At 37.6% G+C, this 14,401-nt stretch overlaps 1 protein-coding gene across 8 annotated transcripts in view; it reads left to right on the top strand.

Annotated features, from left to right (window-relative positions):
• The window catches only part of RBM44 (RNA binding motif protein 44), a 29,094-nt gene extending 15,440 nt beyond the window's left edge, over positions 1-13,654 (top strand). For 6 of the 8 annotated variants that reach the window (XM_055586578.1, XM_055586580.1, XM_055586585.1 and 3 more), the window contains 4 exons: positions 1,552-1,837; positions 8,082-8,227; positions 8,363-8,507; positions 12,749-13,654. In XM_055586578.1, coding sequence (XP_055442553.1) covers positions 1,552-1,837; positions 8,082-8,227; positions 8,363-8,486 — 556 coding nt within the window. In that variant the 3' untranslated portion in view covers positions 8,487-8,507; positions 12,749-13,654. Of the gene's footprint in view, positions 1-1,383; positions 1,413-1,551; positions 1,838-8,081; positions 8,228-8,362; positions 8,508-12,748 lie in introns of those variants that run through there. The other 2 variants (XM_055586581.1, XM_055586582.1) reach the window with 2 other exon arrangements.
• Positions 13,655-14,401: the final 747 nt, after the last annotated feature.

Below are 14,401 nucleotides of genomic sequence, written 5' to 3' on the forward strand. Positions count from 1 at the left end.
GACAGATAGCTGCAGTCATTATTTGGTGCTGTTCTTAATCAAGTCTTTCTTTCATTATACTTTTTAATATGTTACTAATGAGATATAGGAGAATTTCTGAGTTTTCTGCAGTTACCTTGTTTCATACCATTTCATGGGGGGCAGTAGAGTACATTAGTTAAGAGAACAAGCTCTACAGTTAGATGGCTTGGATTCACTTCCCAGCTCCATCAGCAACTTGATGAATAAGTTTGGTCAAGTTACTTAACCTTTCTGTATCTCAAACTCTTCATCGGTAAAGTGAGGATGATGATACCTACATAGCATTGCTGTGAAACTGTCATGAGGTAAATAAGTAAGCCTTTAGAAATGAAGCCTGGCATGCAATGGGCACTCAGAAAATTATATTCAATTTTATTATTTTTTATTTTAATTAATTTTCAGTTGATACTTTATTTTTTAGGTAGATGGCTATGTTATCTACAGATAATCATTTCTAATACATATGTTGCTACTTCCTTTTTTGTGATATCATCAGAGCATTCAAAAGTATCAAATAAGAATGGTGATAGCTTAATGGAAATGCCTTTACTGTTTTATCACAAGTATAGCTTTTTATTTCAGATATGAAAAATTAAAATACATTTTAAAAGGATCCCATTTGTAGTTGAAATTTATTAAAAGTATAGACTTAAGATCATATGCTTTTTTTGACCCATTAATATGTTAATATATTTCAGTATATTAAAAGTAGTGTTGTGTTCCTAGGAGTATTATTACTGTTATACTTGATGGGAAAGATTCTTTTAGTGTCTTACTGAATCCTTTGAAAAAGAGAAACTATGTATTTTTATTCCTTGAAGTATTATACATTCTATGTGAAAATTTAGGAAATATAATTAAATACAAAAATATAAGGAGGTTACAAAGATTTATCATGGTCCCATCTTTTTAAGACATCTGCCCTTTAGAGTTGATATATTCTTCATTTACACTGTCTAGAGCTGGCACTTTCAGAAGGAGGGCTCTTGCCCAGCCTTGTCACTTAAAAAGTTTAAATTCTGGTTATATTTTCCAACTCATTTTTGGACTACGTATTTTTTCAATACAAGACCATAGGACATTGTCTTCTATTTTCTGCTAAATGTTTTGAAATTTTTCCTTTTACATTTAAGCCTTCAATGTATTCAGTGTATCTTTCAGCTACATTTATGTATATAGGGATTAATTTTAATTTTTTAATATGGATAACTAATTGTCCTGAGAACACTAATCTGTGTAATAACTGTCATGTATTAGCTTTGCAAATGTTTTACATTAAATTTTTATATAAAATTAATAGATAATTCAGAAGAAATGCTGTCTTTTATTTCCCATCTTTGAGTTTCCTTTTTTTTTTTTTAGTGTTCTTAAGTATTCTTTCTGATCCCAAGGTAAGTGTAGTGACTTTTTTGTTTTTAAGAGCAGTTATTCTTGTGAAAGATACATGCTAGCCAATAGTTACACAATGATGTTTAAGGCCATTTAAAGTCATTAACAAGAACCTTTTGGTTTTCTGCTCTTATGTTTTAGATATGCATCTCTTGCTTTTAAAAAAAACAGTGATGCAAAGATGGCTGTGAAAGAAATGAATGGCATAGAAATAAAAGGGAAATCAGTAAATGTGCGGCTTGTCAAAACTCCTGGAGAATATACACCACTTTCCTCCAAAAATGGAAATAAAGTTAGTTTCAGTAATTTGGAAAAAAGCACCAGCAAAGAAATCAGCTCACCATCCTCTGTTTCTAGACTGCCTAGAACTCGGCCGAGACAGCCAGGGTCTGAGCAAGACAGTGAGTTCTTCCCTTTTGACCAAAAGGTTAGTTTTCTTGATCAAGCCCTTAAATGGTCTTCTCATATGCTATATTTCAATAAGCAGCTCTGTAGGACAAATAACTCTAGGACAGCATCATGAAATGGGAATAAGGACATTAATCTGAATAGTTTCTAACATTGACTCCAGACTAGGCTGCTTCTGTACAACTCCAGTTGCTCCTGGAGGAAACAGATCTTTGCAGACCTTGCTGCAGAGAAACTCATTTCTCCTTAACTAGGCTCTTGGCCAATTCTGTGCAGTCTTTTTATCTCTTTATCTAGGACAGTATTACTCTGTAAGTGGCTACTTACACTTTCATCATTCTCTTTTTTTCACAGCTAACCTTATCTCATAATTATTAAAACCATAAAATATAGTCATCTTTATTATGTGTGCTCTCCTCTTTACCTCGTTGAGGTTTTAAATGGCACATGGAAGGTGATGAAGTTGACTTACTCGTTCTTATCTCTGTACTGCTCAACAAAAGAGCTGGCATCCTATAGGCGTGCCGTAGGGTTTTTTTTTTAATTTACATGCAGTAAAATTCACTCTCTTTGCTGTCTTGAGTTTAGACATATGAACATAGGCATGTAACCACCACCACAATCAAGGTATAGATCAGTTCCGTCATTTCAAAACATTCTCTTGTGCTCTGCTCTGTTTCCTGTTTCTTTTAATATAATTTTACCTTTTATAGAATATCCTATGAATAGAATATTATATAGCCTTATTAGTCTGGCTTCTTTCACCTAGCTTAATGCATTTTATTACTGAGTTCTCAGAGGTTTTCATATTCTGAAGATAAATCTATCAGATAGATATGAAATTCTCAAATACTTTTCCCAGCCTGTACTTTGCATTTTTTTAATAGTGCATTCTCAGAGCAGGAGTTTTAAATGTTGACAAATTGCAATTATCAATTTTTTTAAAGTGTGTTTTTAGTGTTGTTTCTGCATTTCTACATAAACCTCTGCATAACCCATGGTCACAAAGATTTTGAGTTCATTTTTATATGATATGTGAGATATAAATTGAGGAGGCTTTTGGTTTGTGTTTTTGCTTTGTGTGTGGAATTGTTCTAGCATCATTGTTAAAAGACTAGCCGATCTCCACTGAATTATCTTTGTGCCTTCATCAAAAATCAATTGACCATATTTGTGTGGATCTATTTCTAGAGTGTTCTCCTATCTCTTTCTCAAATTTTCCACCAGTACAACACATCTTGATTATTATAGCTTTCAGTGAGTCTTGAAATCAAGTAGAATTAATCCTCCAACTTTATTCTTTTCCAGAATTGTTTGGGCTATTCCACTGTCTTTGCCCATAAATCTCATAATTCTGCTTGTCACCATCTCTTAAAAAATCCTACTTGGATTTTTACTGGAGTTAGTTGGACTCTACAGATCAGAGAAAATCCCTTTTTAATAAATGGATGAAAGGAAAACATATTTGTTGAATAAGTGAATTTAGTTTTTTTCCCTTGAAAGTAAGATAAAGGGATCTCTTCTCCCTGTGTCCGTATCCCATCCTTTCCGCTAATTCCTCGAGTTATCCCATTGTTTTTCTGTACCATTAGGGACTCTGTTCTACTCACAGGCCTTTCTCCACTTAGAGTTATGTACAACTCTTGCTAATCCTGCCAGCATTTCCACTTGACTTTTCATTCATTTGACATGACCGTCCTTATTTGTTATGTGTTTTTCCTGTCAAACCTCCCAAACAAGTAGTTATATCCAATGTCTGGGTTTCTTTAATTGTTCCTTTTTTTCATCCTAATAATCTGACTTCAGTCTCTTAAAATTTTATCTACAGTGCTCTTTCTATAGCCACTAGTGACATTATCATTGGTCTTTCTCCCTATCTCCCTTCATTTTGACCATTTAGCCCATTTGATGTTGGTCATTCCTTTCTTGCAACTCTTTTCCTTTTATCTCAGTGACACTTGGTGTTTAGGATGGGTTTTTGGTGCATAACTTGAATCCATAATAGGAAGGAAGGAAACAAACTACAGTTGGGCTACGGGGACTTGACCTGGAGCTTTGGGAGCTGTGGCTCCTCCCTGCCCCTCACCTGGTCTCTTGCCTCTACATCCCTGTAAGTGCTTTTCTTCTGCTTCTCTCTCTGCACACTGGCTTTCTCTGTCTGCTCATGACTTCTCTCACCCTCCAGGAGGCTTTATTTTGCTTAATTCTGACTCTACAGTATTTTTCAGTTCAAGCTCATTTGTTCCAGTTCCACATTCTTTAGACAGGGAATCTGATCCAGCCTGTTTTTGGTGTTCATGGGTTCAGGCAATAACAGCACTCTTGGTCCTGTCAGCAGAGGCAGCAGGCCATGGAGCTGGTAGAGGGAAGGTCATGTGTTGTAAACAGGGCACCGTGGGCTAGGCCAGGAGTCTGCTGTCTTCAAGTCTATGGACAGGGCAGCTCTTGTTGCATCTTTGTTAAATTGTACTCTTACTTTTCTAGCAGCTTCCTGTCACCTTTATTCTCAGATTCTTAACATTTTTTCATTATATTCATTCATTTATAAAATAGTTATTGTCTATAACAAGAGATAGAGAGTGGTGATTAAGAAGAACAGATTCATAACCTGGCTTTACTACCTACTCATCATGGGCTGGGCAAGTTACCACCCTCCATGTCTGAATGTCCTTATTTTAAAATTGGGATAAGTGTTACTGCCTCACAAATGTTGTGAGCTTTCAGTGCAGTTCAGTTCAGTCGCTCAGTTGTGTCCCACTCTTTGTGACCTCATGAATCGCAGCACGCCAGGCCTCCCTGTCCATCACCAACTCCCGGAGTTCACTGAGACTCAAGTCTATTGAGTCGGTGATGCCATCCAGCCATCTCATCCTCTGTCGTCCCCTTCTCCTCCTGCCCCCAATCCCTCCCAGCATCAGAGTCTTTTCCAGTGAGTCATCTCTTCGCATCAGGTGGCCAAAGTATTGGAGTTTTAGCTTCAGCATCAGTCCTTCCAATGAACACCCAGGACCGATCTCCTTTAGAATGGACTGGTTGGATCCTTGCAAGGGACTCTCAAGAGTCTTCTCCAGCACCACAGTTCAAGAGCATTAATTCTTTGGTGCTCAGCTTTCTTTCTAGTCCAACTCTCACATCCATACATGACTACTGGAAAAACCATAGCCTCAACTAGATGGACCTTTGTTGGCAAAGTAGTGTCTCTGCTTTTTAATATGCTATCTGCTGCTGCTAAGTCACTTCAGTCGTGTCCGACTTTGTGCGACCCCATAGACAGCAGCCCACTAGGCTCCTCTGTCCCTGGGATTCTCCAGGCAAGAATACTGGAGTGGGTTGCCACATCCTTCTCCAGTGCATGAAAGTGAAAAGTGAAAGTGAAGTTGCTCAGTCGTTCCCGACTCTTAGCAACCTCATGGACTGCAGCCTACCAGGCTCTTCCGTCCATGGGATTTTCCAGGCAAGAGTATTGGAGTGGGTTGCCATTGCCTTCTCCTCCTATCTAGGTTGGTCATAACTTTGCTTCCAAGGAGTAAGCGTCTTTTAATTTCATGGCTGCAGTCTCCATCTGCAGTGATTTTGGAGCACAAAAAAATAAAGTCTGACACTGTTTCCACTGTTTACCCATCTATTTCCCATGAAGTGATGGGACCAGATGCCATGATTTTCGTTTTCTGAATGTTGAGCTTTAAGCCAACTTTTTCACTCTCCTCTTTCACTTTCATCAAGAGGCTTTTTAGTTCCTCTTCACTTTCTGCCATTAAATGAGTTTAATACAAAAAATTCCTCTGAACAATACCTGTCATGGAGCGTGTACTCAGTCAATAAGGAAATGGCAACCCACTCCTGTTTTCTTGCCTGGAGAATCCCATGGACAGAGGCTACAGTCCATGGGTTTACAAAGAGTCGGACACAACACTGAATAACACACAACAGCAACACACACTGTTATTTACTAGTAACTTGGCTTTCTTGGAAAACCCATTTTCTCTGTGGTTTCAACTGCTACCTAAACTATTATATCAGAATTATTTATTTATCAAATAGTATACCAACTGTGTACACTATTGTAGGCAGTGGGAAAGTAGCAATGAACAAAACAGACAAAAATCTGTGCTGTTAAAGAGCTTAAGGTGATTCCCTGGTGCCTCAGACAGTAAAGTGTCTGCCTGCAATGCGAGAGACACAGGTTCAATCCCTGGGTTGGGAAGATCCCCTGGAGAAGGAAATGGCAACCCGCTCCAGTATTCTTGCCTGGAAAATCCCATGGACAGAGGAGCCTGGTAGGCTACAGTCCATGGGGTCACAAAGAGTCAGACAGGACTGATCAACTTCACTTAAAGAGCTTAAATCTAATGAAAGAGATAAGGCAGTAGGCAAATGTTTAAAATATATAACATTCTGATTTGGGAGATCTAATATTATGTATTATCTTACCATGAATTTTCTTCTAGATATGAAAGTGTCAGCTCTTTCCTTGTTGAACTTTTATGGGATGTACAGTGGTTTCATACAACTTATAGCCTACTTGCATTGTTGTTGTTCAGTCACTAAGGCGTGTCTGACTCTGCAACCCATGAACTGCAGCATGCCAGGCTTCCCTGTCCTTCAGTATCTCCCTGAGTTTCGTCAAACTCATGTCCGTTGTGTCAGTGATGCCATCCAGGCATCTCATCCTCTGTTGCCCCCTTGTCATGCTCTCAATTTTTCCCAGCATCAGGGTCCTTTCCAATGAATTGGCTCTACGCATCAAGTGGCCAAAGTATTGGAGCTTCAGCTTCAGCATCAGTCTTTCCAATGAATATTCAGGGTTGATTTCCTTTTGGATGGACTGGTTGGATCTCCTTGCAGTCCAAGGGACTCTCAAGAGGCTTTTCTAGCACCACAGTTTGAAAGCATCAATTCTTCGGTGCTCAGCCTTCTTTATGATCCAGCTCTCACATCCATACATGACTACTGGAAAAACCATTGCTTTGACTATATGGACCTTTGTCAGCAAAATGTCTAGGATTGACAAAGCTATTCTTCCCAGGAGTAAACGTCTTTTAATTTTGTGGCTGCAGTCACCATCCACATTGATTTTGGACCCGAGAAAATGAAATCTGACACTGTTTCCACATTTTCCGCATCTGTTTGCCGTGATGTAATAGGAACCAAATGCCATGATCTTAGTTTTTTGAATGTGTAGTTGTAAGCCAGCTTTTTCACTCTCTTTCACCCTTATCCAGAGGCTCTTTAGTTCCTCTTCACTTTTTGCCATTTGGGTGGTATCATCTGCATACCTGAGGTTATTGATATTTCTCTGTGTAATCCTGATTCCAGCTTGTGATTCATCCAGCCCAACATTTTGCATGATGTACAAAATGTTGTTAAGTATAAGTTAAGTAGGGTGGCAATATACAACCTTGACGTAGGCCTTTCCCAAGTTTGAACCCTTCTTGTTCCATGCCTGGTTCTCACTGTTGCTTCTTGTCCTGCATACAGATTTCTCAGGAGGCAAGTAAGGTGGTCTGGTATTCCCATCTCTTTAAGGATATTACCCAGTTTGTTGTGATCCACACAGTCAAAGGCTTTAGCATAGTCAGTGAAGCAGAAGTAGATGATATTTTGGATGGTTAATAGTAATTAATTGATCATTTTAGTTTTGTCTCTTCAGTTTAATTATAAGATATATAACTGATGGTTCTATTTTATAGCACTAGTTTCCCCCCTCCCCAGCATGTTCTGGGCGTATAGGTTGTTCATTAAATGTTTAGTAAATAAGACATAGATTGTAAGATATAAATATAAATATATATATAAATATATATATATATATATATATATATATATATATAATTACCATGTAGACTAGCATTTCTCTGTCCGGTTGGGTAAAAGAATTAAGCCTTCATGGCCTAAGCCTAAGATATCCATTGTATGTAATGAATGAACCTCTCTCCTGTGCATCTAGACCTGGTTATGTCCTATCTAGGGAAAATTAAGAAAATAGTTAACATTATTTTCTGAGTCCTGTGGATCAGATGAGCAATCCTTTTTAAGAAAGGCTAATTTCAACATAGCCCATATACTTGCTGTGTGTTTGGCATTTTTTAAAACAAGTTGCCCTGAATACATCTCAAGTAAATCTACTTGGTAGAAAAAAAATAATCTCGAAGTAAATGTTTAGAAATTTTGATTTTACTATTTGTAACTTTTTAATTTAGAATAGGCTGAATTGCCTCTGTAATCATCACTGATTTAAATAAAACTTTAAAATGTTTATTTAGGGTGTAAAGAAGAATTGTAAACAGATTGAGTCTACTAAATTATTACCTGATACACCTATTCAATTCATACCTCCGAAAACATTGAACCTGCGTAGTTTTACCAAGATCATAAAGAGACTGGCTGAACTACATCCAGAAGTTAGCAGGTAATGACTACAGTTATATTTTAACTGGCTTTAAAAGTTTGTATAAAAATACAGTTCCTTTCAATAACTTAGCCATATTTAGAATGTGCTACTTTGGAAAAGACAAATGCTCATGTATGTTTTCCTTTGGCATAGAGATCACATTATAGATGCTCTTCAGGAAGTAAGAGTAAATCATAAAGGTTTTCTGAATGGCTTATCTATTAATACTATTGTGGAAATGACTTCCTCTGTTTTGGAAAACTCTGCTTCCAGTTAGGAATAAAAGAAGCAATAAGAGGTAAGTCAGTCATATCTTTCATATTTAAATAGTAAACATTTTAAGCTGTGGATTCCATTTCCTTTTCAAATAAAAATTATATTGAAAATAATAAGATAATATTACAAAATCTAAAACAAGCATACTGATTTGGTTCACTGTTAATGCAAAACTAGTTACCCCAAAATTAATTGACTTAAGCAACCTTTATCATCACCTAGTTTGCAGGTCAGAATTCAGGAATGGCATAGCTGGGTGTTTTTAGCTTAGTGACTCGTGATGTTGCATCAAGGTGCTGGCATGGGCTGTGGTCGTCAGGAGGCTTGACTGAGACTGGAGGACCGCTCCTGAGACGGCTTCTTCCCACAGCTGTTGGCAGGGGCCTCTATTTCTCACCACATGGGCCTTGCTGTAGGGCTGCTTGAGTGTCTTTACAGCATGGCATCTGGCTTCTTCAGAGCAAGAGCCATCAGAGAGAGAGCAAGATGGAAGCTGCAGTGTCTTTTGTGACCCACCCTCAGGAGTCATACTCCATCATTTCTACCACATTCTGTCAGATGCAAGTCACTATGTGAATTCACACTCTTGAAGAAAGGTGTTTCAAAGAATTTGTGTATGTACTTTAAATTACCACATACAAACATAGAATCCCTGTTTATAAAATAATGGATGAGGCCTTGTTCCCATTTATAGCTGTCTGGGTGAGTAAAGCCAACTTTCCACAGCAAATAGTTAGAAAAGCTTAATAAATATAAAGACTGTGCCTGCTTGAAGACACAAGAGAGCTATCAAGATAGTATGAGTTACTGGGCTAGGTAAGAGAAAATTGGGGCTTCCCTGGTGGTTCAGTGGTAAAGAATTCGCCTGCCTATGCGGGAGGCATAGGTTCGATTCCTGGGTCAGGAAGATCCCTAGATAAAGAAATGGCAACCCACTCTGGTATTCTGGCCTGGGAAATCCCATGCACAAGGAGGCCTGGCATCCTGCAGTCCGTGGGGTCAAAAAGAGTCAGACACAACTGAGTGACTGAACCATATCAGCATGTGATAGATGGTTTGCAAAAACAGCCACAATCATTCCCTTCCCCATAACCATGCCCCCTTTGCAGTGTGACTTGGAAGCTCCTCTGATCAAGAAGTGGAGTCTCTTTTCCCACTGCTTGAATCTAGACTGACCTTTTCAGTTGCTTGTGCCATTTCCAAGCCTAGCCCTCAAGAGACCTTGATCACTCACTCTGCTCTCTCGGAAATTTACTGCAGCCACACAGGGACACCCAGGATGCCTGCTAGACGACAAGAGATTATAGTCACCCTTCAGCATCCATGGGAGATTGGTTCCAGGAATCCCCACAGATGCCAAAATTAGAGGTCACCCAAATCTCTTATATAAAATAGCATTATTCAGTCATCAAGTCATGTCCAGCTCTTTGTGACCCCATGGACTGCAGCATGGTAGGCCTCCCTGTCCCTCACCGTCTCCCGGAGTTTGCCCAAGTTCATGTCCATTGAATCAGTGATGCCATCCAAACATTTTGTCCCCCATTGCCCTCTTCTCCTCCTGCTTTTAATTTTTCCAAGCATCCCAGTCTTTTCCAGTGAGTCGGCTGTTCACATCAGTGGCCAAGGTATTGGAGCTTCAACTTTAGCATCAGTCCTTCCATTGAGTATTCGGGGTTGATTTCCTTTAGGATTGACTGGTTTGCTCTCCTTGCTTTCCAAGGGACATGTATATAACCTACACACATCCTCCTGTATACTTTAGATCATCGCTAGATTATTTCTAATATGTAATACAATTGTAAATAACTATGAATAGTTGTAAATACAATATAAATGCTGTAAATAGTTGCCAGAGCACAGTAGATTTCAAATTTTGCTTTTAGGAGCCTCCTGGAATTTTTTTCAAATATTTTCAGTCCATTGTTGGTCGAATCTGCAAGTGCAGAACTCGAAGATATGCAGGGCCAGCTGTACATGGAGGCTAGCTGAGGCGTTCCATTCTACATCCATCTTCCCCTGAACACGTGACAGAACCTAGCACAGATCGGCAGATCACCTACCAACCTGGCCGCTGTCCATAGATGCATGAGTGAGCCCAAGCAAGGGGAGCCAAATCACCCAAAGGAGTCTAGCCCATTGCTAACTGCAGAATCAGAGGCTAAACAGATGCTCACTGTTTTAAGCTACTAAGTTGTGAAAGTTATTTGTTGCACAGCAAAAGCTAATTAATTCAGATGCATTATGTTCAAGGAGACAGAAAACAAGGTTAAGAATTTTAGTGTAGAACTGGAAATATTTTAAAGGAAATTCCATTAATGAAAAACAGAATAACTTAGATGAATAATTCAATTAATAAGTTCTACAACATATTAGACAATTGGAAAGGTCAGAAAAATTATGGAATGAAGCACAGAGATAAAGGGGTGAAAAACCCAAAAGAGAAGAAACAAAGATATACCAAGAAAATCTCTAATAATTTGTACAACTGGAATTTTAACCAAAAAATAAAAAGGGAGGAACTAGAACAGATTCAATATTTGAAAAAAATTTAAATGATAAAACATATCAGAAATTTAGTAAAACTTTCAAATGCCGAGCAGGAAAAATAAAGAGACCTCAGTGCGTTAGAAAAACTGCCTGAATGTGATCCTGGTGACCACTGTGCAAAGCTGCTGAAAGTCAATCAGACCATTTAATGAGCCTCAAAGCTTTATGAATAAGGGGATAAGCAAGAGAAATAAAAGTGCGGTACACACCTGCACACCCAGACACCTACACATAGGAAAACTGAAAAACAAAAACACTATAAAGCAACTAGAGGGAAAAAAAGTACAATTAAACTGACATCTGATTTTCAACAGAAGCTGTCAATACCAACCTAGGATTCTGTACTCACAAAAAGAGCCTTCAAGAGTAAATGTGAACTAAATTTATTTTTACTCAATTAAAAGCTAAGACAATTTACTTAGAAGACCCATTGTAGTAAAGAAAATACTAGAGTGTTTTCTAGAAAGAAGGAAACATTTCAGATGAAAGGTCAGAGATGCAGACAAATTGAAGAATAAAATGTATAGATCAACTAATACTATATAAAACAAGAATAATGGTATTTTATAGGGTCTAATATAATTAACATATGACAATAGTCACATGTAAGTTGAGAGAGAATTAAGTACTGCAGCTGTTCTAAGCACCTCGTAACTTGGGAAGAGAGTAAAGTGTACTGTGTTGGCGGTCCCCAGCAACACCCCCAAGAGTGAGAAGTAAAATCTAAGAATAGAGGAGAAGCCTCACACTGTTGAATTTGGCAGTGATTTCTTGGATATGACACCAAAAACACAGACAAGAAAAGATAGATAACCTGCATCAGAATGTAAACCTTTGGTGCATCACCATCAGCGGTGAAGAGGCACCCTGCAGAACAGGGGGGAGTGTCTGTACATCGTTTCTCTGACAAGGACTCACATCCAAAACATAATAAAGAATGCCTGCAACTCCACAGCAGCCCAGTTTAAAAAGCGCACAAAGGATATGAATAGACTTCCTCTGTAGATGATATGCAAATTGTCAATGAGCGTATGAAAATAGGCTCGTTATCACTAATCATTAGGGAAATGCAACCAAAACCACATGGGGTATTCATTCACTCCACACCCATTAGAATGACTATTATCCTCCTGCCAAAACCAGAAGATAACAAGTGTTGGTGAGGATGTGGAGAAATTGGAAACTTTGTGCATTGCTGATGGGAGTGTAAAATAGTGCAGCCATTGTGGAAAATGGTATGACCATTCCTCCAAATATTAAAATAGAATTATATGATCCAGTATTCCACGTCTCAGTATTTACTGAGTTTAGTGATATTCCTAGTAGGGAGTAGAAATTGATGGCAAATAAGTATGAAAAGTGAAAGGGTTAGTCGCTCAGTTGTGTCCCACTCTTTGTGACCCCATGGACTGTAGCCCACCAGGCTTCTCTGTCCATGGAATTCTCCAGGCGGGAAGACTGGAGTGGGTTGCCATTCTCTTCTCTGGAGGATCTTCCTGACCCAGGGATCGAACCCAGGTAGGTCTCCTGCATTGCCAGTGGATTCTTTAACGCCTGAGCCACCAGGCAGGCATATATAAGCATATAAGTATGATAAATGAGTTAACTAACGATTGATTTAGTAATAGAGTGTACTGATAACTATGTACTTTTACGGAATTTTGGATTTAGTGTAACATTTTATTGTTGGTTTCTTCTTCTTTTCTTGACCTCTAGAATTTCCTTGGAAAGCATGAGTTCCTTTCTACAGAGAATGTTCTCCAGCACTTACAAAAAAATTGTGGTAACAGCAAAACAATATAATTAAATAGGCTCGATAAATGGGGTTAGCTGTTTATAATATTCTACTTTATATAGCCATCTCTTAAAATCTAGCAACTGTTGTTTCGACAATATAAAGATCTCTATAAATTAAAAGATACTTTTTAATGTTTATAGACTTTGTATTTCAAACTTGTCATTTAGAGACTTGAAGCTGCATGTTTTGGAGCAGAGACAAAAATGGTGTCAATTTCAAAAATCTGTGTTAAGTCAGTTTTAAAAATACTGACCAATAGAAAGTATGGTTTTATATGTGAAAAATATAATTTACCTGAATTTAGTTTCAGTTTTCAGTTATCTTAAGACTCTTATATTGGACCATAGCATAACAGATTAACTGGATCTACAGATACACATTTTGCAATGTGTATGTTTTTAAGTTTCCAAAATAATTACTGTTGTGATGCATTAATAGGTTTAGATGTATGTTCCCTGTTTTCACTAGGAACAGTGCACCCATTTGTGCTCTGGTAAACTGTTTACTTAAATGTAAAATGGTCACTGTATTGATTATGTTCATTTTGTAAGAAGTTCTATTAGGTTAGAGTGTACATTGGAACACTTTTCAAGACCTATTCTTTGGCTTTATCTGATAACAAATTCCTTTAATTGCTTACTTTGAAAGGTAACATGTTGTTTAAAGTTAGAGTCTTACTAATAGTAAGATGAACACTTAAATATGCATTTTCTTCAAATGTTTAAAATGTTTATAGCATTCAATATGTAGCTGGTATTGCTTGATTAAAAGTTACTTATTTAACATTTACATTTGGTGTATTATATTTAGTAAAGGTAGAATCTATAGTAAACTTTAATACTTTCTGCATGTTTGATGGCATTCCAAGTGTAAATTAACCTACCAGTGTTTATATGAAATATACATGGACAGTAAGACTACAGATCAAACTATTGGGTTTCAAATTTTTTCTCTTCATGGAATTTTTGGGTTTATTTCATATGTTTGTCTCGTTATTACCAGATCCATTCCAAATGTTTACCAGAAATTGAGTTCCAGGATGTAGAAAGTAATAATGATTTAAAAGGACACTATTAACTGAAACTTGAGAATCATCAGGTTAGTGAGTGATTCTTTCCTTTGGGCCGTACATCAAGTTAGCAGAATCCTAGAATTACGCAAATTGCTTCCTATAATGATTATTTATATTAAAAGGCTACATTCAAAGTAACCTTTTTAAATATGTTTGAAACATGGATCCGACATTATTTCTAACATACTAGAGGCAGTGAGGAGTGTGCGCATGTGCTTGTGTGCTCAGTCGTGTCTAACTGTTTGCAGCCCACCCGGCTCCTCTCTGCCCATGGAACTTTTGCCTCTAGTCATTTGTTTCTAAAAGGATTTAATGAAATGGAATTCCCTTTTAAAAAACATACAGACCAAATTAATGAATTCATTTTGGGGGAAATATAGAAAGGATCACTTGAAATTCTAACTTTGAGATTTTTTTGGAATAAAGATGTCCTCTTCAAAATGTAAAGGAAAGATCAGGCCACTTCTAGATCAACAGGTTTTTAACAATGACCATGTAA

This window comes from Bubalus kerabau, chromosome 6 (genome assembly GCF_029407905.1).
Source record: "Bubalus kerabau isolate K-KA32 ecotype Philippines breed swamp buffalo chromosome 6, PCC_UOA_SB_1v2, whole genome shotgun sequence".
Taxonomy (NCBI): domain Eukaryota; kingdom Metazoa; phylum Chordata; class Mammalia; order Artiodactyla; family Bovidae; genus Bubalus; species Bubalus kerabau.